Source organism: Phaenicophaeus curvirostris, chromosome 6 (assembly GCF_032191515.1).
Source record: "Phaenicophaeus curvirostris isolate KB17595 chromosome 6, BPBGC_Pcur_1.0, whole genome shotgun sequence".
NCBI classification, from domain to species: Eukaryota; Metazoa; Chordata; class Aves; order Cuculiformes; family Cuculidae; genus Phaenicophaeus; species Phaenicophaeus curvirostris.
The window spans coordinates 17,105,606-17,131,482 of record NC_091397.1 but is presented as its reverse complement, the minus strand read 5'-3'; the positions used below and the strand labels follow the sequence as shown (position 1 = coordinate 17,131,482).

Here is a 25,877-nt window from a genome sequence, read left to right as displayed (position 1 = left end):
GACAGAACTCCAAACTCCTAGAGGAAGCTGAATAGCTATTTTCTACTGATCCCTAACAGTAAAGCATTTGTAAACTGAAAAGAAGTAGAATCTTATCTATATGCATCTACTAGTTTTCAGTCAAACAGGAATTCACTAGTAGCCATCCAAAACTAACAAATAAAAGATGATTATTTTTTTCCCTGTCTTCAGAATGGCCTTGAAGCATCACCATGTCAAAACTGACAGCCTCAAATCTCCCTCAACTACGTATATGCAATCTATTACAGTTCTGTAAAATTTAATTGATCAGATCTTTGTTTAACAGCAAAACAACAACTTTATTTCCTCTGTTTCCCAGTGCACTTAAAAATTATAATAAAACATACAGAAAGCTTGGAACAAAATCGCTTTCTGTTTATAGTGTCATTGTAAGGTTCTGTGGCTAACCACATTTCTCACCTACTGGGATTTTAGCACTGTTGAGTCCAAACATTTGACCATTTCATGTTACATTGGTTTTCAGTTCCGTCGTATGCTTTAGGCTTCCCACTTCCTTCTTCAGGACATTAAGCAAAGTTCTAGAACTATCCAAAATCTTCATGTAAGCAGCTTCAGTTTCAGCAAGAATTTTATCAAGTTCATTCCGTGAAGCCACCTTTCGGGCCAGGTCTTCACATACACAGTTCAGTTGTTCGTTCAGGGCTTGGATTTCATGCTGGAGTTTATTTTTTTCCTCTTCTGCTTGCTGGATTTGTTTATTCAGTTCTTCTTTTTGCATACACAAGTCTTCAATGCATTTCACTAGTTCATTGTTGTAACCCTGAAGAACAGCCCCCTGCTGAGTCATCCTCTTGATGAGGTTTGCCACTGCTCCTTCAAGTTCCCTCTCAGCAATAGCCTTCTACAGTCTAAAAAGCACCAAAAAAGACAACAAAAAAACAGAAAGAAAAATGCTGCAAGAGTTACCATTAGCAATGCTACGCTTATACAGAGCCACAGCGAAAGATGCTCTATTTAAGGTTAACACACTAGTTCTGAGTTGTGCCACTTCTCTTCACTTTTCTGGAAGGGCAGGAGAAAAATTCAGCCTCTACCCTGTACCTTTACTGAAAATAGGTCTCTCTTACAATACTCTCACAGCAGTGCTCACCTCTGGCATCAAGAAACTTCTATGACATTTTGCGCTATCACACTGCCATTCTGCATATACGATGCTTGGTACCTCAGATAGCGAGGGTTTGGTCAGAAACACACAGAGGATGCTTTCCCAGGAGAAGGCTCGGCCGTCCCCATCCGCTCGGCCTCTGACGAAGGGGCTTCTCCTCACCCACCGCGCAGCAGCCACTGGTTTTAGAGAACCCGTGGCCACCTGAACCAAACCGGCCCCTGCCCCCCCCCCCCCCCTTCTTCTCTATGGGCGCCCCTCGTCCTCTACACCCCCTCCCTTCTCCATGGGCACCCCTCGCCCTCTGTCCCCCCTCCCTTCTCTATGGGCGCCCATCACCCTCTGCGCCCCCCTCCCTTCTCCATGAACGCCCCTTGCCCTCTACCCCCCCTTCTCTATGGGCGCCCCTCACCCTCTGACCCCCCCTCCCTTCTCAATAGGCGCCCCTCACCCCAGCTCCCCGTGGGCGCCCCTCGCCCTGGTTCGCTCCGCCGGGCGGGGTTTCCCCGGTAGAGCCCGGCCGCCTCCCCAGGGACATCTTAACGGCCGCCTCACCGCCGAGCGCTCCCCGCAGCGGAGAAGCCGCACACAAAATGGCTCCTGCGCGCCCGCCGAGCCCCGCGCGGAGGGAAGGAAGGGAAGGAGGAGTCTCCGTCGCTACGAGGAAACCTTCCCTTACCTTCCCTCTCCCACCCGCGATTCCCCCATCGCCCCCACCTGCCTGGCGCTTCCCGCCCTGCCGGCTCGCGGCGAGAAGGCCGAGCCGCCTCCCCCCGGCCCCCACCCGGGCCCCACCCGCCGAGGCGTCACGGAAATAGCCGAGCGTTTCCGAGCGCGGCGCCACCCCGGCGGGAGCGCGGCAACGCCTCTACGGAAATAACCGATGTTTTCCGAAGCCAGGTAGCGCTCGGGAGAGAGGGACGAGGCGGCCCGGCCGGCAGGGGGAGGGGGAGTCACGGAAAGAGCCGATGTTTGCCGAGCGGGGGGACTGAAGGGCGTCGGGCTCGGCGGAAGCCGCCGATGTTTCCCGAAGGCAGAGTCGCCCGAGAGCAAAGGGGACAGAGGGGACGGAGCGCGTCGGAAAGAGCCGAAAAGAGCCGACGTTAACCGAGCGCGGCGTCGCCCGAGTTTCCCGGATGTAGTTGGAGAGCGGCGGCGGGGGGAGGAGGCGGCGGCGGAGTCCGTGCTCCGGGGGTGTCTCAGCGCGGGGCCGAGGTGCCGGCGTCTCCCCCTCTCGCCGCGCGCGGAGGCGATGGGCCCGTGAGCGCGGCCCCAGCCGAGCTGCCCGAGCCGCCCCGTCCCCGCCGGCGGCCCGGCGGAGCGCTGCCTCCCCCTCCTCCCCCCTCGGCGCCCGTGGCCCGGCCGCGGCCGTGCCCTCCCGCTCCCCGCACGCTCACGCACACAGGCCGGGCATTGATGGTAATGTATGCGAGGAAACAGCAGAGACTCAGTGATGGGTAAATCCCCTCCTCCCCGGCCCCGCGGGGGCTCCCCCTCCCCTCCGCCATGTTTGGGCCCCTTCCCCGGCGGCCGGGCGCGGGCGCTCGCTAACGCCTCTCTCTTTTTCTCTCGCTCTCTCTTCAGCTGTCACGACCGCAGGGGGGACTCGCAGCCCTACCAGGTACCGCGGGCGCCGGCCGCGAGGCCCGGGAGGAGGCGGAGGAGCGAGTGGGGGGGGGTGATGGGGGGGGGAAGAGCTACTCCAGCGGAGGCTTGGGCCGGGCCGCAGGCCGCGGTTGCCGCTCCCCGGCGCCGCGCGGGGCCCTGCGGCCGCGGGACCGGCGAGCGCGGCCCCGGCCGAGGCCTGCGGCGGGGAGCGGAGGCCTAGCGCCACCCGCGCGGGGCTCGGGCCTAGGCCTCGGGGAGGGAACGGCCCTCGGGGCGGGAGAGCGGGCCGGGGCCGCTCGGAGCGGAGAGCCAGGGGGAGGTGAGTGTTTTCCTTTTAAAAACAAAAGGCGTCTTGTTCTTCCCCCGCCCCCCCACCCCCCCTTTCCCGAGCTCTTTCTTCTCCCCAAAACTGCTGCTGTAGACTGTAACCCGAGCGGGGCATGATTTTAGACCCTGAATAATTGGGGTTGCCAATAAGGCTTAATTTCTGCAGTTGCCATCTGCTAGGCGTGTTGAGAAACCATCAGATCTTTAAGCTGCTGACAATAACCTCGGTTTTGTAAGGTAGATGCTGGAGTCCTCTTCTGTATCTACTGACAAGAAAAAAACCAACAACCCCCCCCAAAAAACCCTAGTTCTTGGGGTGTGAATCTGAGGAATGCCATATAGTGATATTGGTCTCCTTAGGGCACAGAATTGAACTGTTTTATTACATTTCTGAGTGTTTGTATCGCTGTGAAGTGTAATCTGACAGTCCAAGGCAGCTGTTAATGACAGTTCATGTAGATGTAAACATTTGCCACTCAGAAGCCCGCACTCCAGTATCAAGCAGGTCAAAGTGAGGCAGAACGTCTAATTTTTGGTAAATACTTCAAGGTGAATCGTCACATTACATGTTTTGGGCCTTCAGAATTCTGGGGGATTATTACATCTGTTACAGGGTTGCTAGTAGCAAAAAAAATGTGCGCAAATTCAAGTTAGTGGTGGAAATGAGTTGCCTTGACTACAGTATGGGGAACATAATCAAAGTCTACACTGGTTCATTGTAACTTTCTGCTTATGTTCTTCATACTGAGTGGACACTTGTGCTTCTCCCAGAAGTGCTAAACTGCTGAAAGCCTGGAGTCCACCAGCAGAAGTAGTAGATAAATTAGTTTTTTCTTAACAACAAGTGTTACGTTGGATGTAATAATTGGAGAAAATGGTTTGAGTTCTAATTACAGAACTTGTTGCTATAATGTAGGTAATTAAACATAGAAAGGCTAATGCTGATTGTTTAAATAGGGAATTAATTAACTTTAAAAAGTGTTTTGGAAAGAGATCTAAAATTTAGAAATAACGTTTTAGCGTCAGTTCTGTGACTTCGTATCTAATGTAAACGCCTGTTCTCTTGTGATCTGTTACAGGCTCTTAAGTACTCATCCAAGGGTCACCCCAGTGGTGGTGATCACCGTCATGACAAGATGCGAGACACCACAGATCCTTCACCACCAAATAAAATGTTGCGGCGCTCTGATAGCCCTGAAAACAAATATGTTGACAACACAGGGCACAGTAAAGCAAAAACTGTGCATACTCACAGAGTTAGAGAGAGGGATGGTGGTGAGTTATCTTTAATTAACCTTTATCTAAGCAATTACTAATTTCTCATCAATATTACAGTTTAGCCATTATGAGTTAGGCGATGAGAGTGTTAACACTAAATGTGCCTTGCATCGTTCTTGGAAGGTTGCAGTGAAACCAACGTGCAAGTTTTGTTGGAAGCAATCATTTAGGCGTTGTAATACCTATTAAATTTCTTATTTTTCAGGTATAGTAGTTTTTCTTTTAACCATAAAGATTAAATAAACTTTTATTATTTAAACTAGGATGTTTCACTCACTTTAGACAAACTGCAGCATTTGATAACGTGAAATAGCATTCTGGATTTTTCACTAACTAAATGTTAGCTGTTTTGGGGACTTTTTCTAAAAAAAGCGGTGTGTGTTTTGGTGCTATACTTTGTAGTTACCTGTTTCACAGACCAAATCCTGTAAGAAAAAGAGCTTCTTCAAATTTAGCTGCTGCGCAGAGGTTTTTAATAGGCAGAAAATCATAACCAAAGGTAGTACTTCCTAGAGGCTTTCTTTGCAGGAGCCTAGAGAAGAGTGTTCACAGTCAGGCCAGCCTCCTGTGTTTTCCATGGGTTATAATAGACTTTAGTATTATCCCAAATATTTTTAAATTGGTGTTATTTTTTGTAGTGTTTTCGTAGAAAAAGGAAAGAGAAGGGTATTCTTTTTGATAAAAAAATGGTAACAGTTGTATTTTAGAAACTTCCAGTTACTGACTGAATCCAAGAGCATGTTTTCCATTTTGTAAGTACTCCGTTTGGTCTCTGTATTGAGTTATAAAGTGAAATATTCAAGTTGAGAACTTAGACCTTTAAATCAGCACTTCCTTCTTTTACATAAAGTTAACAGTTTGTTATGTGCAGATATATTTATTGTTGCACTATTGTTACTTGTCATAATAGTTAAAAATAAAAAATCTGTAGGCACCTTCTAGAAAATACTAGTTCCACACTGCAAACGTGTTTATGGTATCTGAGTGTTCTTACAATTTGTATTTGCTTTTCCTTTGGTTTAACATAGAGGCTCTGTAGACCAGTGTTAATGTGATATTGTGTAGAAGGATTATAAAACCAGGCATCTTTTGTTAGTAAACTGTTTTTTGTTATATCTAGTCATACTTGACAGTATAGTAATCTCAGGATTAAATGCATGTGCAGGGCCAGTCAGCTGCTGTTCTGTGCTACATTGCAGAACACAGAGGTGTCCTGTTATTTCCACTTCACCTGTCCAAAGATACTCGTCCTATGGACTATTGCATTTCTGCCTAATTTTGCCATGGTCAGTAATTTTGCTTCAGTGGAGCTACATTTAGTGCAGTTATGCATATATGAAAACATCTGGAGGGTGAGGCTTTCTATGGGGAGTGTTTTTGCTTATTTGTGTGTTGGAATTGTTTTAAAGATAGTAGAGACCTTCTGAAGTTCTGAGTCCAGCTGGTTTTAATGACTGAGGAATGACCTGAAGCATGTATGCGTACAGAAACAATGAAGAAAAGTGAATTACTTGTAGTTTTGTAAGTGGAAGGAACACTATCCCACTGTACCTTCTCCCTTTGCCAAGCTGTTAACACAGCGGAGAATTTCCTTCATTCTGATCTGAAAGCGATCCTTTGCACATCATATGTTAACAGACTGGGAGAAGGAAGAGTCTTCAACAGTATGAGGGAAATTACTGGTTTTAAAAGGTGACCATTTGTACTATTTAATGGAAATAAGTGTTTTTTTTGTTTTGTTAGTAAGGTTAGTTTGGCCCCAGCTTCAGGTTTTTAAAATACATTCAAAACAACCAAAGTTCCATTAAATTGTGTATTTTACGTAGTAAGCCAAAGCTGAGCATATGTGAGCAGGAGGATGTCAGCTCTGTCTTCTATTTACTGAATGTTTCTGTCAGTATGAGTTGAAACAAAAGATAATCTAATAATTTAACTCCATCGAATCTCACTGAGGTAGTTATTGATATAGCATTCCCTTAGTTTTTCAGTTACTGATATTTAGTGGAAATAACATTGCTAAAATTTTTAATTGAAATCTAATACGAATGAAGAGCATTAATTGGCTTTGATGTGACTAGTTTTGTGGCAGGGTGGGGAAGTTTGGTGGTGTTTTGTTTTTTTTTCTTGTAATTGCTGTGCATTTCATTGTTTGAAAATAATTGGTACTTGATTTGGAAATACTACAGAGGTGTTACTGCATTCCTGTGATGTCACTGAACTTAACAAAGCAAACCTCAGAAAAATCTGGAGTGTTTATTTCCTTAAACTGCATTGAAGTCACAAACAAATAATCTCTTGCTCTCATCCCTCAGAAAACAAACTGGAACAAAAATCTGTAGTATTACTACTGAACATGAAGTCAAATTAACCTAATCTCTTCATCTCCAGTTGAAGTTTAAAAAGTCACTCCTATGTATCTCTTAGGGATTTCTAGCTCTGAAGTGAAACAGGAGGATTCACTGTTGCAGTACGCTGATCCTTGGAACTCATTTAGTCATGACCTGTTCACTTTTTTGTGGTAAAGACAACCAGCTGAATGTCAGTTAAGGAATTAAGTGTATACATATAAAATCATCTATAATTATATTGATTGAAAGTTAATGACTTGGAAATGGTAGTACTTCTCTCTGTGGGCGCCTTTGGTACCTGTATAAAGGTATTTATTGTTACGACTTATTTTTGTAATATTCATAGCAGAATCTTTTGTGTTTGTTGAACTGTAATCCATGGTAAGAAATTCAATTGCTTCCAATTAAGGTTTTAAAACATGTGTTATGGGTAAGCCCACTGTACTGATACAGTGCAAACAACGCATTTTTCGAAGTTGCTTACTGCATGGTTTCTGTGGAAGGGGATTACATACAGAGATGATTGTTTCTCTGTGGAAAGACTTCCAAGTTTACCTTGGACTAAACATAGCAGAGGACTTGCAAGATTTTCTCGCATCCCTGGTTTCCAAAAAGTACTTGTACATCCAGGGTATCAGGAGTGCAGTAACTTTGTTCTTGCTTTCAGGTACTTGCACTGCAACGTTGTCTCTGTAAGCAAGTGTTTAAAACATAATGAACAGCTACCCCCCCCAGTGCATCTCTTATTTCTAGGTCAGCTGTTGTGGGCAAGTGTGGAGTTTGAAGAGATTGAGGGGTCTTCTGAGACCAACTTGAGCGTGAAGTTCCTTAACAGTAACAAATAGGGACTTAAAGTGAGCATTGTTTACAGGGAGTAGAACTACGAAGGGCCTTGTAGGTGTGGATAAGTCATTCCATTAAAGAAAAGGAGGGTAGTACAAAGATTTGAGGGCTCTCATGCTTGAGGATGGACAGACTGAGGGCATAGATGAATGCGTAGGTCTTTTTGAATGCATAAATGAGGTGACGTTGGTGTACAGGAAAGAAAACACAAAGAGGTCAGATAAGTAGGGTAGCTTTGGGAATGCTGTAAGGGAGATATATGTATTATTTAGGAGTAAACATTGCAAGATGTGACCCTTGGTAAAAAAGGGAAAAGGGTGTTTTTACTTAAATGTATGGAGCAGACTGAGTAAGATAGAACTTTTTGCAAAAGCCTTGGTTCAGTTAAGCCACCTTAATGTGAAGATGATACTGAGTGTTTTGCTACATTTACGTTTAAGACTCTGAAAATATCTGTTTGCTTCATGCCATGATCTTACTGAATTGTTTGAAATAACCAGTGGAGGACATTGATGTCCACAGTATGAAATATTTTGCTGGATTATGTGCTATGTAGGCTACTTTCATGAAATTTGATATTTAAGTTTGTGAATTTGTGAAATTTAAGTTCCACAATATAACTGAACTTTTGTGAGTATTTTTTTTTTCTTAAATTAGCAGTTAAGATTTTTGCCAGGTTCCACTGTTGACTGTAATATAGCTTTTAAGATTCAAAATCGTACTGCCCTTAAGAGACTGAATGGAATATTTTAAACCATGACTTCCTAGTTTTATCGATGTAGTGGTGGGAGCTTCTGTCATAAAGTGTTGGCTTGATTTGTTTCCAGTGGCTCATGAGAGTTCAGAGGCCTCACAGCAAAGGGACAGTGAAGAGTGGGAAACGGAGAGCCAGCTTTTCTTTCCTGTATTAGCAACCCTCACAGTAGAGGACAAGAGGCTAACTGCTGATTAAATTAGCATGATCATTGACCAGCAGTCAGAAATAAATGGGGCTTTGCGGAGAAAGTGTGAAGCTGCCTGGGCAGCATGTATTGGAAGGAGGAAATTGCAGGGTAGGTGGAAAGAGGGAAGTCTGGGAGTAATGAAGCATAGTGAAGGGTTCAGGGAGAAGCTGGAGAAGTTTCTATCGGTTTAGTTAGTATTAACTGCTGTTAATGTTAAACTAATTATTCATTACTATGGAAATAATTTCCTCACTGTAACTATGTGGTCAAAGCTGTGATGAGAGATGTGGTCACAAATGAGAGTAAGCTCCCCCCTCCACAATATCCCGAGTGTGAAAGAGGTGATTCACTCCCCTGTTCCTTGAATGCTGGCTGTTTGGATGGCGCTAAAGGAGATGGGGTTTGGTGTTTTGTTTGGTTTTTTAAGATAAATAAAATTGCTTTCAGGACTACTGACCTCTTAAATGCTTTTTCTCTGGATTAAAAAAAAAAGTGGAAAAAGTAGATTTCTGTGGTTTTCTGATTTTGATAAAAGCTTTCTGTCAAGTCTCACTAGTAGTAGTACCTTCAGTTGGGGGAGCGATTTTAAGCTTGCTTGAAAAATTTAGATAAAAAGTAACTTTACATTTACTCAGTATATATGTCAGTGTTTCTGAAGTGAGTTTTTGCTGAATCAGTTGTATAACTGTTTTTTTGTTACTCTGCTGTGAGGATCTCTAACAAAAGAAATTGGGAAGTGTGATCACAGTAAAGGATGTACGTGTGTATGTACTTTTTTAAAATTTGAAGTTTAGAATGCTGATGTTCAAAATTGCTTTTGAAAAGTAGCTGCAGAGCTTTTAAAAAGCAGAAGATGGAAGATATAGAAACCTTATTTTAATTTAATGATATTAGAAAAGAGTTGTCATATTAATATGCAAAGTCTGTGTTTTTAGGTGGGTGGAGTCCTCTGTTTCTTCTCATGAAGTTCAAGTATTTGGTGTGGGTTGCAAGAGTACAGATGTGTTTGTGAGAGCTTCTATGCAAAGTGGAAGCTGCAGCAAATAGCGATAAGCCATGTTGTTCATTTGTAACCTATTGCTGCAGCAACTTCTCCAAATCCTCTGCTCTTATGATTTTGACACTGGGAACTTCCAATTTCAGTTACTAGTCTTACTTCTGTTTGCTAGTGTATAAGATACAAACCTGTAAATAGGTCCTCTGAAGGTTTCCCTTTACAGTCTGTCTGTTTAAGTGTTTTAAGAACTTACAGGTTATTTTTTTGGATTGTAAGTATGATATGTTCAAGTTGGCTCTAATAGCTACACCTGGTAAGCGTTTGTATATAAGCTTATTTTATGTTTTGGTGAAGGGAAAGTACTGGCTATGTACAAAACTTGTTAAATTTGCTTGTCTTTGGTACATAAGCTGATCATAAGGGAATTAATGATTTTTACTTAGCATCATGCTTCCTTAGTGTATGCTTGTAGCCTCTGACTTTGCAGAAATGAAATGTACAGAATAGGTTGTATTTTTGGGTTGCTTTTCTGAAAATGGAAAGAAGCAATGAAACGGTTAGTTTCTGATGAGCTGCCTGCTGCTAGGCCATAGTAAAGATAGCAAATTGTAGGCTATGTAGCTTCTTTTTTACTGGGACTATTCTGTATTTTCTTATGGCCCCCAATTCAGGTTAGTTCCTTAGCCACTGTTTGGAGCATGGCTGCTTTCTAAAAAGGGTTGACGATTTAAATTTATTTTCCTCGCTGCTTCTACCTGTTCTAGATAAAAGTATCGAGTAAGCCAAGTGTCTTTAAAACTGCTGGACTTGGAAGAGGAAGCTGTGCCTCTGTTTTGACTGAGAGAGAAGGCGATGCTATAACAACTTCGCTGTGGAAAATAGTAATTTAGTGGCACACAACTTGCAGCGTTAACTATGTTTTTTATGAAGTCAGGCTTTTGTACAGTTTCATAGGCATTTCTAGGGAAAAACCTCTCAACGTGCAGAGAAATTGTTCCTTAGGTAGTTCTTTGGTAAGGAAAAAAATTGTACTGGCAGTGAAAGGCAGTTCTTAACACTGATGCTTTTAGACTTATGCTTTGTCATTAGTTTGTTGCAGTGTAAAAATGAATCCCTTCTGGACCTAAATGAAGTGCTTGAAAAGAGAGACACATTTCTTATACTGAGTGAAATTGTTACATTCTTAATGTTTTCTTTTGAATTATGAAGGGGTCACCAAACTTTGTTGTACTTGACTGCATGTGTTCTGCAGTTCCCTGCTGTAACTTCAGTATTAGATTCTGTTTTCTTTCTTGAAGACCTTTAACAGATTTCCAAGCTTTTAACACTAAAACTGCCCTAGAAAAAGCATATAAGCTCACTAGCTGTTCCTTTATGCCAATAGTATTTTGCTAGTATTAAAAAAGTTCTGTTTGGTTCTAAGCTTCTTTGCTTGTTCGATATATTCTGTGCAGGTTTGGTTTTTTTACAGAAGTAGTGTGGATTTCAGTTTGGAAGCACTAGCCTAGTCATACAGGGAATTCATGTCTAGATTTTGACATGACCCTGTATCTCTTCAGTACGTTTGCCTATTAAAAAAATACTACCCAGAGCAATTGTGGCTTACCAAATTTTTGCTGGCTGTTTTATCCCTTTTCTGAAATCAGAGCTTTCTGCCTACCATTGTATGCACAGGGAGTAACCTTAGAATTATATCATAGGCTAAAATTTTTATTTATTGTAATTTTTGTTGGTAGTGTTGCTTTGTGAAACAGTATTTTGAAATAAAATAAGTTGCTAATCCTGTAAATTTTAAACACATCCTAGATAATTCAAAGACATCTCTTGATCTGATATTCTGCTATTTTTCTTGCTGCAGAAAGTTTTTCTCAGACCTTCAAAAGCAAAGAAACTCCCAGTGAAATAGCCTGGATTTCTCCTTCATGCACTTTATCATCCTTCCTTTTCCTCTTGGGAATTGTTTAATTTTTCTCCTTGCTTTCAAGCTTGTGAAGAGAGATACATGTTTTAAGGTACAAATTGTACTTGCCTACTGACTAGAAGTAGACTCCTGGAGCAGTGTTAAAGAATAGTGTTCAGTTGGAAGGTCTGTCCTCCAGGTTACTGGAAAGGGAGATAAATTTTTGAGCAGGTGACTGACAAGAGGCTGCACTATTCACTGTTTTTATCCAGATGCATTGAGATGTCTGGTAAGTTTTTGTGACCTTGACTTAGGTTTTCATGCATGCAGCAATGTTATATTGTGTTTGAAATTAATGGAAATTGAGAGGCCTGAAACTTCTCTTGATTAGGTCCCATAATGCTTTGGGATAATCATTCTGTTCCTCACTGAGACTGCTAGAATGAGAGGAGTTGCAAAGGAGCAGTACGTCAAAGTTCCATGTTGTAGCTTTTCCTGCCTTAATTTTAAAACATAACTAACTTTGTTTCTACAGTAGAGGTATGATAAAAAAGTTAATATCCTGCTGTTGTTTTCACTCAATAAAAGCGAGGTAATGTAGTATTAAGGTGCTTCATGACAAAGGCAGACCAGTCAGAAATGAAGAATTGGTTTCCAGAGCTGAATTCCCATTGTCTTGAGGGGCAGCAGGAATTGTCAGGAGATCTTTTCTGTCTAAACTTTTCTCATTTATTTTCTGAGACATGTCAGCTAACTTCCTTGTCCTGCTATCTTGGATAGACATGAAATAGGTGGTTCTTAGCCACTGAGTAAAATATTTCGAGATCTGTAACTAAGAAAACTTTGTTATATGTTTTATGGATTAAAACCTAGTAACTGATAGTTCCTAAAAATATAAGACTTGTGATCATCAAATTAGCCAAGTTTTATTTATTTCTTCATTTTTCTAAATGTGCTTATGTTTGCTCTAACCGCAGTAATAATAATTACCAGGCTAAGTAATAATAATATTTTATCTACAAGGAAGAATTGTAGAATCATTAATACATTGTTAGTAATTTGAGACTGAATGGCAAATAATAAAAACTATTCACTATACCTAGTTATGCAAAAGTGAAATTGCTATTTAGTCTACAGGAATATGTAAAAGTGGTCCCTGGTGTAAAAAGATACAGGAAGGAGATTACAGGAAGGAGTGTTAGTCTTTACCGAAAGTAGATGTTGTGCAGAGTGGTGACTCTTAAAAGACATTAAGCTCATACTGTTAAGCACATAAATATTGAGTGCAGTGTTAGGCAGAAAGGATGATATGTGAGCAGAGGCGTATCAAGCAGGACTAGAGAGATTACCTCCTCGTGCTTATATGACAGCTACTGGGATACAGTCTCTGTTTTGATTCTCACAGTTCAGAAAGTACACAAACCAGCAGATTTTCAGAGAAGAGGCAGGAAAATGACTGCAATTGAAACTCGTGCATCAGAAGGGCAGACTTGAAGAGCCCTTGGTACAGTTACAAAGAAAACATTAAGGATTTATGTGATTAATAATTGCAAGGAATAAAATGGCATATTAAAGAGTTCGTGAATGTAGCAAACAAAGGCACAAGATCCAGTTAGCTTAACCTAAATATTCAGAAAATAGAAATTTGGCACAATTTTAATATAGGTAGTAACAAGTGGAGTGACTGACTGTGATGATTTTTGCGGAGGTGGAAATTTTGAAACTGGATGACAAATTTCTAGGTTTGCTTCAAATGGAAAGTTGAACTAGTTGATCAGAGATGCACTGACAGATAAATTAGTAATGTGAATATTTCTAGTTTAAAAGTCGTTGATTAGTGGACTTCAACCTGAGAGGGATTAAGAGTTGTTAACTTCATAAATAACGCTTCTGTGATAACGCTTTTTTCCCCCCCCTCAAGTGGTTGATCTTGGCTCATGGCATGTGAGGATTATGAACCTGTGAATGTGTTTTTTACTACATTGTAGGATTTTAAGTAATTGATTTTCAGTTTTGAGTGCTGTTGGTGTAGTCAGGTGGAGCTATGATGGACCTATTAACAATAAAATTCAGTATATGCAGGTGCCTGCTGTGCTGGTATGGTTCTAAGATTTGTGTACTTTTATCACCATGGTTTTTTAGGAGCAGCTATACTAACTCTTTTTAGGATTGACTATAATCTCTATCTGATCTCTGAAATTTCTTACCATCTAAATTGTTAGGAATTTATCTGCAGTTCAGTACAATTTATAACAGACATATATAGAATGTATTTCTTTGAAGATGATTGCATGCTTCCACTTTAATGCAGACTTTGATGTTTTTCAGTGATATATATGTTTACCAGATTTGATTTTAGTTTGTTGGCCCTATCTACACAGCTTCATCTAGTTGGGAAGTATCTCAAGTATCTTGAAATTGCTTTACTTTTTTACACTTATTAAATTTCTTGCTTATTCTGTCAGAAGAACTTGTTACAGACATGTTACATGTTGACATGCTTGTCTTCTGTGCTTTTTAGTGGTTTATAAATCCTTTCCCTTACCCTCTCGCCACCTCTCATCATACAATTTGATTTCAAAGTTAAATTTGTTAATATTAAAGTTGGAGAATAGTTGATAATTTCTGTAAACAGGTATTCCTCTTTGATGTACGGAAGTGCTGTACTCATTAAGCTCATTGTGTGTAGATTACGTTTAGGCACCTCTAAAGTGAAGTGAGTTTAGAGAATAATGAGGCTAAAATTACCCCCAAAAGTATGGGGTTACATTGAAAAGCTAGCTTAGGTTAAACAGATTCTGTTGTTTTAATTTCCACATCTTCTCATTTACTACAGTTAAGGTTCTAGTTTAAGTGTACTGAGAATTAAAACAAATTTAGATATTATTTTCTTCTGAATTTTAATGCCGAAGTTTTCACTCAACAGAAATTATTATTGACTTGCAGAACTTCTTGAAGAGGCATGTTATAGGCAGGAAGAACTTGTAACATGTATTAAATCAAGCTTTCCTTGAAATAGTCCTCTTCCAGGACAGCTTTCAAATATGTGAGATAGTGAAGTCAAGATACACAGTGAATTAACCGACGGAAACTGTACCTATGTATTTATCCTCAATATGAAGTCTGCTGACCTGTCTGAATATTTTTCTTGTAATTCATTGTGGCCATAAGGGAAGCAGAGAGGCTGATTGGCCATAGGACAAGGGCTTGACAGTGACATCTAGTTCTTTGCTGTTCATTTTTTTTTGTTCCTGTCCTTAGCTTTAGCTTTGGCTGTGAATATGAGAAACAGATCTGGGCTTAAGAGACTAAGATGACTACAGGATGAGATAGGAAGCAGGATAAACTAGGTTACTTCTGCTTATATGAAGATTAAACCAGTTTTAAATAAATCTTCAATAAGCCAGTATTGAATGGAAATTACTCACAGCCTTTTTGCTGTACTTTTACTAATGTTTTAATTAAATATACCTGATAATGGTTGAAGTAGTATAGCTTCTTACAGGAGGGAAAATATGAAGGAATTTTAAAGAAATGTATAAATTATATTTTCCTATTTGTTTAGATAGTTGTGGCATTTATTTTAAAAATGCAGAAAAAGCTGTATATTATGAAAATATTGTGTCATTTTTTATGTTTATATATTTGGTTAGAAAACTTTAGCTACGTGTGTTTGATCAGCTCATACCTTCTCTGGTTTTAGTAGCAGTGGTTGAAGGCATATGATTTTGTGGCTCAGGAAGATCCTGCTATAAAATCAGTGTGGCTTGGGTTTTGTTTGGTTTTTGGTTTGTGGGTCCAGTTAATGGGATAACATGAAATTGCTTCTTCCCATTTTCTTAGTTTTAGAAAGTTGATATAGCTACTTAAAGGGTAAATGAAAATGACTCTCCTATGCCTCCTTATAGGCAGGTGGTTAAAACACCAGAGGCTGCTGTGTTTGTGTGAGGAGGAATGGAGCTTTGAGGCGCATCTCCTTTTACATGTGTAGAGCTCAGCTAGTGGAATACTGGTTCCCACTTAGTGGGTGCTGAAAGGGGAATGATGTTGAATCACTTTGATAAATTAAGAGGACAAAAATGTGTTTGGCTGTTTCATCTTTGTATGTCTTTTTAATCCCAAATACTATGCATCTTGAGTTTACTACTCATCATTTTTGCTTGAAGAGTATACTTCAAAACTGGCACTGTTGTTATTCTGTACAGTAGTTCTTGTCTGGGCAAGCTGCCTACCAGAGAAAAGCTTGTGAAAAGAAAAACTGTGAGCCTGCTCATTAATTTATGCAGAAACACAATGCTGTTAGGTAATGCGTAAAAATGTTTGTTAAAATACATTTTTAGGGGCTTGGGGTTTTTTTTTTTCAGTAAAAACTTGAATCATTTCTGGCCTGTTTTAGTAAAGCGAGAGCTTCAACTTTATTCTGTAACTGTACTTGAAGATCTGAGAAGTTATTGATTTTAACAGTAAAGCTCTTCAATATGCTTATTCCAGGAATCTGAAGATCAGCCTTTTTGTTAAAAGAAAACATAATTTTAAACAATATCCATAGTTAAGAGTATGTTAATATTAGGCTTTACTGGATTTAAACTAAGTTGTTGTGTTAAATTGCCAGTATTGGTACTTTCTTAGGGAAGAAATCTCAGCATAGCTAAACTTTAAAAAATCTCTTCTACTTCTTTTTCAAACCTATTTTATTTGTTGCTGTAAGAATTTCAATATCCCTAGTAAGTTTGTTTTTTTGTTTTTAACATTTTTTTAAAGAGAAATATTCTGCATTTCACCACATTATCACAGAAATCTGATATAGTCAGCCATGTTGGGCTTCCTGAAGATATTTTTAAGAAGCAATATTTACAACTCCATCCCAGTTACACAGATTAGTTCCTCTCCCTTGGTTTCCTAGATTTCTTAAATATCATGCTGTTTTATAGCTTTCCAAAGCAACAGGCTTGCTCAGTGCTTTCCTAGGTAGATTTGTCAGCGAGTTTGTTAGAGTAACAGTTAAAAATTATGCATATCTATCAGTAGCAAAAATGGGGAAGGACGATTATGATCTGCTGTGCTCGTCTCAGTTATTATGTTTCAAACATACCTATCATCTCCCAAATGTGGAGAACCTCTAAAAGTACTTCTTTATTAAGGCATATAATTATAAATAATGCACTGTGCATAAACTCTTCTGTAGAAATTAGGTAATTCACTTTACCTATTTTCTTCTGCTGTGTTTATTTCAAGTAATTATGTTATTCTGGATGACGATGTGTTTGTGGCAGGTGTCCCCCTTGAGTAACATCAGCAGGAGCTCAGATCTCTTCCAGTTAAGTAGTTTGAGCTCACTTAGACACCTGCACCTGACAGGTTAACAGGCATAATTCTCAAAGCTGTGCATTTCTTTTGAAAGAATACTATTTCTACTTGATTTAATATGAGAAATAATATGACCCTCTTCAAATGCAACTAGTATAAAGTTCACCTCTTTGAATGGCAAAACACTGCTTATACTGATGATTGCAGTCTCTGTATAGGCCTATTGAGAGTGTTTACTTAGCTAGGGAAACAAAATGAGACACTTCAGCAACCACACAACTGTAAAATAGCTTTTTGGTTTTTAAACATACCTTTAGCTTTTGTGGAGAGGAATGGTTTCCTCTAGTAAGGAAGTTCCAAGAAAGACCAGTTGAATTTTGAGTATTATGTTTATATAATACAATAATATAAATATATTTAAGAATTATTTAATGGGAAGAGGGAAGAATTGTCTTGTCACCTACTGTGCTTTAGATATTTGAAAACCGTAGCGCACGATAACTTCATTAAGCTGAGCTAAACATCCAGCCTGAAACTAAGCCTGTGAATCCGTTGTATTAAAACTACAACACTATATTAATTCTTAGGTGGATCCTCGCTGGCTGCCTCCCCCACTGTGCCTTGAGCCCTGAGCAAGCATTTCTTTTGAGGGGGGTTAACTCATTTTTTTTTCACAGTGCTTTTAGAATCTCTTTTTCAGAAACAATTCCCAGTTGAAGATGAAGTAAGCATAAAATTACAATCTTTAGCCTTGCTGCAGTGGTATAGAATGTCCTGAACTGGAAGAGTAGTTAGTCTATGTCTCACCATTTCGCAAGTTATTCTGTAAAAGTTTATTGTGCAATTGCTGCTTCTAATAGTAAATATTTTCAAGTTAGTGTTCTCATTTGTGAGAAGTTAACTAAAAATTTCATGGACATTGCTGTACTCTTAGAAGCAAAGTTCTCTTCAGCTGGCAAATATTAATAGCAGTTAAGCAGTGATCTTGTATTGAAGTGGAGTTTGATTCTTGTCAGATATGGTTATTAAGTAACTGGAGGACAAATAAACGGTGTTATGTTAACCTACAAAATGAAAGTAGAATAGAACTGAATGAGACAAAACTCTGCATGCCTTTTGAGGGTAGTCAAATTGGACGTATCTTGAGGTACGAATTTAAGATAATGTAACTTTCTGTTAATATTTTTAAGACCCATTTAAGAAGGGAGTTGCCCAGTGTCTTTTTTGTTCTTACCTTTTCAGGAATGTGGTTAGGCATTGATTCTGCCGCAGCCTTTTTGTTAAGGATGTAAGCATGATAGTGATGTCTGTGACTAACCTGATTGCAGCACTATTTTCTAAGAGGGAAACTCCTTTTTTTAATCTTTCTGCACCAGTAGTGCTAGTGGAGTTGCAGATTGTGAGCAGTGCATACTCAGTTTAAATGAAGGAAACCTTGCAAGGACTTGTCACCGTGTAGCACTGTGTTCAGAAAAAGCTGCAAATTCATCTTCCCTATTTCAAACTGAATAATGGAAACTTTGCTGCAGGTTAATTTGTAAGTAATAATTGCATTCACAGAATCTTCTACTTTAAGTTCTTTGTCCCCAGTAAACTATCCTCAAAACACTAAAAGAAAATTGAGAGTTCTAAACAACATGGCCTAGTTCTTATTTAATTTTTGCTCAGAGGATTTTGTCAGGCAGATTAAGTTGTCATACCTTGCTTAATTAGTTGGAGTTTCTGCATGAGAGTACTAATTTGGTGCCGTTGATACATAGGAAATGGAGGAGCAGTCTCACAGCTGTGTTCAGGCCACTGGTTTTGTTTTTTTTTTCCTTCTTTGTAAGCAGAAATTATTTTGCACAACCCCTGACGTCATTCAAGTTTTTGTCAGTGGTGACCAGTTCATGGCATATCAGTCTTTCATAGTATTACTGTGCTATTTGTAATCTTAAAACAGCGGAATACTCAATTTTTAGAAAGTGTCCACACTGCAACAGTTTCCATCTCACTTGACTGAAGTGTATGTTGTTAGATGTCAGTGTTTCTTCCAATATATCTGTTCTATGTTCTTTGGGAAGCTCCTTGAATGAGAAGTAAATGTTGTGACATCCCCCCCCGCCCAGCACCACCTCCCCCAGTGCTAAGGGATTTGATTATCCAGTCTTAGTAACCCTTAAGTCTAATTTTGAGAAAACATTTGGATGTGTACCCACTGGTAATAACTTAAAAACACTCGAGGTGACTGATAGAGTGAAATGCTTTGTTCCCAAAAACTGTTAACAGGTGCTTAGCCATAAAGCTAGATTCTTCTTATGGCCCAGTTTGAAAACTTTAATATACTTCATTTGACATAAGCTGAAATCCTGTTCAAGCCTTTATTTTTGTATTTGTGTGGTGGATTTGTTCCCTCTCGATGAGATATTAGACCAGTCTGAGGCACAAAAACCAGTGGCAGATAGCCTTGTAAGGATTCATAGAATCATAGAATGGTTTGTGTTGGAAGGGACTTCAAAGATTATACACTTCCAGCCCTGCTGCCATGGGCAGGGACACCTTCCACCTGACCAGGTTGCTCAAAGCCCCATCCAACCTGATCTTGAACACCTCCAGGGATGAGGCAGCCACGACTTCTCTGGGCAACCTGTTCCAGTGCCTCACCGTCCTTAAAGTATAAAATTTCTTCCTGGTGTCTAATCTAATCAGTTTAACACTTCTGATTTTGCGTGTTATAAGAATTACAAAGCCCCTTGCTCTATGAAGCTTTCATTGAAGGTCAGGGGAACCTCTCTTGTGTGCTCTTCTGAGCTACAGTCCAGAATGAAAGCATAGTTTGGCTTCTTTCTTGACTACCCGTAGTTTCTTTTTAGAAGAATGCCACACTCCACTTATTAACATTATCGCATTTGTATTAAATGTTGCAAGATTAAGAAGACTTTAAAATTTACTATCAGCAGTGATGCTGTAGAAGCAAGTTTACTTTCTATTTAACACATTGAGATCTGGGATTATGAGCTAGAAAGTCAGGATATGACTCGGTGTTGCTGAAGTTCATGGTACTTGTTCATATTTTCAATGGGTAAAATGGTTTTAACTGCTTTTCTGAGTTGATTGATCTCATAGTAGGTGCATTAGAGATGTAAAGCAGTGTTCAAGGTGCTACTAGCATTTTTATTTTTTTAGGTTACCTGAACCCAAAGAGGAAATAGGAAATGTAAGTCTGAAGAATTTGTTGTCCATTTGTTGTTCTTAGCTTCAACTAAATTCAACTTGTAGGCTTCAACTTGTTTAGAACTATCTACTTGAGTACCTGTGAGTCTTTCTAAGGAGTTAAGATAGGAAAAGTTTAGAAGCTGGTTGGACATTGCTTCAGTTTAGGAGAAACATGCAAATTCTTACAAATAATATTGCTTACTGTTCTTCAGAAATAAGGAGTAAAGATTTTTACATGTGATGGTAGACTTTGTCCACTTTTTTTTTCTTATTTCTGTTTTTAATGGTTGAAATAGCAAGAAAACTGCCAATGCACTAATTTTCTTTGAAGAAGAAAATTGGTAGGGACTTGTCTAGAGTGCAGTGGAAATACATGTTTCATCCCATATGCTTTTTTGAAGGATATAGCTTGGGACACTGAGTACTGGGTCTTCCAGAAACTCAAGGATCTAGTGGATCTTGTTCAATGAATCTGATATTTTTTGTGTTGTTTATTAGTCCAAAAGTGATTTTTCACTGCTGCTGAGAGGTGGGCTGAGAGGAGGAGGAGGAGAAAAACCCCAAAATTATTTAGTTATTTTGCTGTACCTTTAACAAGGAAAGGAGCAAAGTAGAAGGGGATGGACAAAATAAGTTTATATCTGTTCTACCAGTGAGGACAACCCAAGCTGTTGCATCAGTTGATACTGAAGTACAGTGACAGGAAAACAGTCTGCCTGTTAGCTGCTGCAGCAGTAAATCACTGAATTGTTGCGTGAGAAATCAGAAGTTTGAATTTCATTTGAACTGTTTTATTATAGCCTGTTGCCCTCTTTTTGATGGGCAGCTAACTGCTTTTCGTTCTAAAGCAGTTCATGCTGCTTGCCCCAAAATTAAACTTAAGTTTCTGAAATAAATTGAACAGATTTAATTATAAATAAAAATGTAAGAAGACAGCAAATAGCAAACTACTGTTATGTTATGCAATCTGTAGGATAAAATTTGAAGCTAATCTTTTTCATTTTAATTATCACCAATATCTTGGTTTTATTTGAGTTCATCAGTAAAACAATGCAAGTCCTTGACTTTCATTGGTTTACTGCTCTAGGCTTTTCCTTCTCATGGTCTCTTTCTATGATTTTATCAGAAAAATTCTGTATGAAGAAAATTTTTCATCTGTTATTGATCATTTGTGCTACTCCATGTGTTTATGGCTCTTGGTCTGTTTATACTAACATTTTTGGAGTAATTTTCATGAAATTTTGTGTGAATGGTAGCTTGGAGAAAAAGATGAAAACTTTATTTTGGAACGATTATCCTATGAATCAGGCATTACAAAACAGCACAACCTTTGCTGTCCTGGATAGGCGATACAGTAGGAGAGGAGGATAGGGGAGGAAATGAGCCTTTGTAAGTTTTTTTGCTTATAGAGCTACTTGTTGATGAGTGTAAAACATTTTGGGGGGCATAATAAGTATGTAGTTGGGCAGTGATCAGGCTGGATTTTCTTTCTCTTGGCAGAGCACTGCATTCAATTTAGTATGCTGTGAATTGGCAGAAAGTGTTACTGCACAGTTGATGCATTCTCTGAGGCCATCGCTCCACTAGAAAAATTGTGGAGTGTTACGCTTTTTGTTGCCTATGGAAGGCAGCCACATTTTGTTTCAATACAGTAGACCACATAAAAATGCAGTGCAAAAAAATGTGGTTTGTCTTATTGCGTTTACATGTGGCAAGTAAAAATGGCCATATTGCTGCTGACATGTTGAATATTGTATTCCTATTGTGTTACTTTTTTCCTCCTGCATGCAGAACTTCAGAGTGTTTTGCAGAAAAACTTACTTGCACTGAAGTAACAAAGTTGTTGGTTGAAATGCACTTCAGCTATTTTAGTTTAGGCTCACCCTTGATAAGTATGTTTTTCACTGTTTAAACCAGTATTAATTAGTTATTCCCTTAAGTATCACTATGATAAACTGTCTTGCTGCTAAGTTTTCACTGTTACAAACAATTAGTGTCTGTCAGTTGGCCAATATTTGTTCTATTGAGGAAGTTTGAGTTCTAATATTGTCTCTCATTTAGTGAATCTGATTGCATATTCGGTAAAAGGTGGAACATGGAGTCATAGAATGGTCTATATGGAGTTGAAACAAATAGAATGAACTGGCTTTTCTGCTGCCCAGTGTTTCTTTCCATGTAACTGGTTTTTGAGGACAGAAAAGAAGGTTCTTCTAGAGACCTTCCTGAATTCCCATTCCCTCTGGAGGGAAGGGAAGGCCTGCCTTTGAGTTCCAGTAACAGGACTTATTATTGCTATGGAACGTTTTTGTTCTTCGTATCCAGCTGGTGATCATTTGTAAACTTTCCTTTGTACTGTCTGCACTGACACTTTTTATTATGGACAGGAGTTAGGATATTAACGAAGTATTTGTTACACTGAAAAGGAAACATAAAAGCTCTGTGTTGAACTGTAACAGTTGTATAGTGTAAGGCTGTATTGCACTACTGCAACCACTGTATTTTTTTACTATTTGTGCTTGGCTAAAATCGTGGGTATGAGTGGATGTGTGTGAACTTTTTACTGTCTAATTCCTCAGTGCACATTTTTTTGTTTTTTACTGTTTGCTAATCTGGATTATAGAGTATCTTTTGAAGGTAACTAACATGTCTTAGTGTTTGGATTTATGCGTTTCAGTTGGAGCTTTTATGTTTATGATACTGCATAATTTTGAGCTAAAAGGTTTTGATTGCATCAAGACACTTGGATGCCAGAGGATGGTGTGAAATGCATGGCGATGTGTTTGACTCTTCTAATCAAGCAGCAAGAAAATGTGTTTTAGCTGGTTATAAATAGATGCTGTAGTTGCTAGTATAGGTATGTAAGTTTTGGAAAGGAAAGAGTTTCAGCTTGTTCTTGGAAGACGGCAGGGGTGAAAGGAGAGAAATCGCTTGCTTTGTTAAAGCAGTTTGTTCCTTAGGTAACCTAGAATTTCAACTTTTCTTAATTTCCCAGAGTTGAAGTGGTGGTAGTGGAAACATTAATTAAATGTGATAATTACTAGAGAAAGTTGACTATGTTGCGAAATGGAATATTCTGGTTTATCCTATGTTATGTTTTTTTGAGTCCAGCATAGTGTTGAAGTCTTGTTGCAGTTTAAACTGTCTTGGATTCAACACTTTGAATCTGGAAACTACTTATGAAATGCTGTTAAAGTGAGTCTTGGCATAGCATAATCTCAAATCTGTAGTAGGCATTAGATTGCAGCCTCTTTTGTTTGGTTTTTGGTTTTTTGGGTTTTTTTTTTTTATTATTGGTTCCCAGAACCATGCATGTTGTTCTTTCTGATTTTCATGCATTGATGAGGAGAATGTCATTTTCATTTGAATGACTTGAAGATAGTTATGATAATTTAACCTTGACTGACCCATCCTATGACCTGTTCATCACCAGAGGTAGTTAGTGAAGGCTTGCTCACACAGTTGCACTCTTTCATATAACTGTAGTGCTGATGCCCTTCGCCATCTCCCAGTTAGAAATAGCTCTTCCCAGATTTAACCGGTTCCAAAATAATGCTTAAGTGAAGGAAATTCACAGTGGTGATGCAGTAGACATTTCCATGAGGAGTTCTGTAACGGAATTGGAGGATTTGTAACACAATGTAATTTCCCTATGGTGCATCAAAGATGTATATTTGAAATTGCTAAATATTAAGGTATGCTAATAAGCATTTTTAAAACATAAGTATTTTTATCCCTCTTGAAGAGGCAGTAGTAAGGAAGGTCTATCCCTAAGAGGAAAGGGACTGTCTTGAGGGACAGTAACATGCTGTCGACCCCATCAGACCTGTTTCTGGGATATGAACTAATCTTACTGATCCTGTTCTCATGATCTACTTGCCAGGCATGTAGCTGGACGATGCAAGAACTCATTGTAAGTCACAGCCACCTCAAAATAGCTCAGAGTTAGGCTTTGGCGAAAGCTAGCGTACAAGTAAGGCAAACACTTTCTTTTTAGAGGTAGACCTCCACTTACAGATTGCTCTCTGCTTACTATTTTAACTTGGCCTTTTGAAGATCTTGAGCGACTTCCCTTGGCAACCTGAGCTGATGGTGCTTGCTTACCCAGGTTGTCATAATTCCGAGGTGACTGTTATGCAGGAATGTACCCTTTTATACTGACAGTAACACTTTAATATGTGGTTAATACAATTTTGGTGTTTATATAGGAACCTTAAGCCCTTAACTTCTATGAAGTGCTTAAAACTTCTGTTCTTCAGTGCGTGTTCTGCTTTGGTCTTGGAAGTTTCCAAAGAGCAAACATCAGTTTGGCAGTCCTTTCATAAGGTCATTCCCTGGAAGATTAGGTATTGATCCAAATGTAAAACAATATTATCCATAAAATAAGATGGAGGTATGAGGGTGAGCCTGCACCTCTAATTACACTGTGTAATCATTCTAGACACTGTCGGGTGTATGTTGACAGTTGGCCCTTTTAAAAGTCTGCATAGCTTGTCCTGGCAACCCAAGCCAAATGGTATTGAAGGAGCAGCAATGATCAGTTTTTATGACACTGAGGGCAGCTCAGGTAGGACAGGATTCTTGATTAAGGGCAAGCCCATGTGTGTGCAGCCTGGAAGTTTTTCTAGGAAGACTGCGGCTCAGTGTGGAGAGGCCCAGGGGCTCCTTACAGAGAAACTGCTGCATAGTAGGCGTTGCTGTTATCAGGGCCAGCTGTAGGTGGATGTGACTGCTGCAGCGCTCTGATATTCGCTTGGAGGTGCTTTGTGACTCAGTACTGGGGCTGGGAACAGTGTGAAATGGTGAGGGGGATGCTGCTGAGCTGTTAGACCATGTGGAGGCTGAAAGTCTGCTCGTAGAGTTGGAGGGATTTGTTTATGGCTTGGATAGAATTGGCTTTAAAGGATTATGCTGATTTAATATGTGTTATGTTGAATCTTAGTCATGTTTGGAAAATGCATGTTAGATTAGATTCATTGTGGTGATGTATTTAGACCACTAGTGTTAAAAAATTGCCAACTGCATCTTGAGTAGGCTGAACAAAGGTGTAGATTTATTGGGTCCGGGGTAAGGGTTTACAGTAAATTAACTACAGTGGTGTTTTCTGAAGTTTTCAATTGACTGATATCAAACTGTTCTAACAAGCCATCTGGTATATTTTCATCTTTTTTTTTTCTTTGTCAAGGGAGTTGATTTTTACCTCATAGTAGAAATGAGCTAATATGTCTGCATTAAGCAGCCTATAGAAATACATGAAGAAATGTAATGGCTTCGTTTCAGTAGAGTATGAGAAGGATATAGTAAATAAATAAAGACTGTGAACAGAATGATTGATACAAAATATTAAACAGCCATCTCACTCCACAATCAGTGTCTAAAAACAAAAATTAAGGCTGTTGGTGTGATGGATTGAGAAGTGCAGTCTTGTAGTTATAATATATTTGTATACATTTAAAGGAATTCAATATGTCTGGTTTTGTAAATGTATATCTAAAAGGCTAAATTCTGGAATTTTCTAATGTATCTAATGTGTAAAATGCTGTCATTCACTAGAAGCTCTGTTTTTCATTGTTGCTTATGTACATCACAAGCATGTGCTGTTTTGTGTATTTGACATGTTTAGGTTACCCCCATGGTAAGTCATCCCACCTGGCTCTGAGCATGTGTGTAGGGCTAATCATCATGCTTTTGGAGGGCTGTATTTGAGGACGAACTTGTCCCTTTTTTTTTTTTTTTAACTACCAGGTCTTTATAGAGAATGAGTTCTTATTTTATCCAAAATACTGTAGGAAAAGGTTCAGAACTACTGATGGTTCAGGTTGCAGTAACTCCTCCGTGTGCAGATCAGCTTTTAACCTTCATAGGGTACTAAACAGATTAGTTGTGGTGTACCTCCTTGCTTTTGTGGACTGCTTTTCTATCTTGCATGCGAGGTGGGGAGGAAGAAGTTTGAAACAGTAATTTTGTCAATGCTTGTGTATTCAGA

At 39.5% G+C, this 25,877-nt stretch overlaps 2 protein-coding genes across 6 annotated transcripts in view; one reads left to right on the top strand and one right to left on the bottom strand.

Annotated features, from left to right (window-relative positions):
- Positions 1 to 295: 295 nt before the first annotated feature.
- LOC138721887 (microtubule nucleation factor SSNA1-like) lies at positions 296 to 1,967 on the bottom strand. Of its 5 annotated transcripts, none has more exons than XM_069859443.1 (2): positions 1,865 to 1,967; positions 296 to 890 (listed from the first exon to the last, which is right to left on the bottom strand). In XM_069859443.1, exon 2 carries the CDS (start codon positions 827 to 829, stop codon positions 485 to 487), a length of 345 nt encoding a protein of 114 aa, XP_069715544.1. In that variant the 5' UTR covers positions 830 to 890; positions 1,865 to 1,967; the 3' UTR covers positions 296 to 484. The 5 variants fall into 5 exon arrangements, with proteins under 5 accessions (XP_069715544.1, XP_069715547.1, XP_069715549.1 ...); XM_069859446.1 differs by having other exon boundaries at positions 1,869 to 1,953; XM_069859448.1 differs by lacking the exon at positions 1,865 to 1,967 and adding an exon at positions 1,703 to 1,792.
- Positions 1,968 to 2,102: 135 nt separating this feature from the next.
- WAC (WW domain containing adaptor with coiled-coil) overlaps positions 2,103 to 25,877 on the top strand; it is a 59,541-nt gene continuing 35,766 nt past the window's right edge. The window contains 3 exon segments of the mRNA XM_069859437.1: positions 2,103 to 2,604; positions 2,732 to 2,768; positions 4,162 to 4,357. Of these exon segments, the coding sequence (XP_069715538.1) occupies positions 2,564 to 2,604; positions 2,732 to 2,768; positions 4,162 to 4,357 (274 nt within the window). The 5' untranslated portion in view covers positions 2,103 to 2,563.

Excerpts from the sequence above, each read along its gene's own strand:
- LOC138721887 (XM_069859443.1), bottom strand. The coding sequence starts at position 829 with ATGACTCAGCAGGGGGCTGTTCTTCAGGGTTACAACAATGAACTAGTG.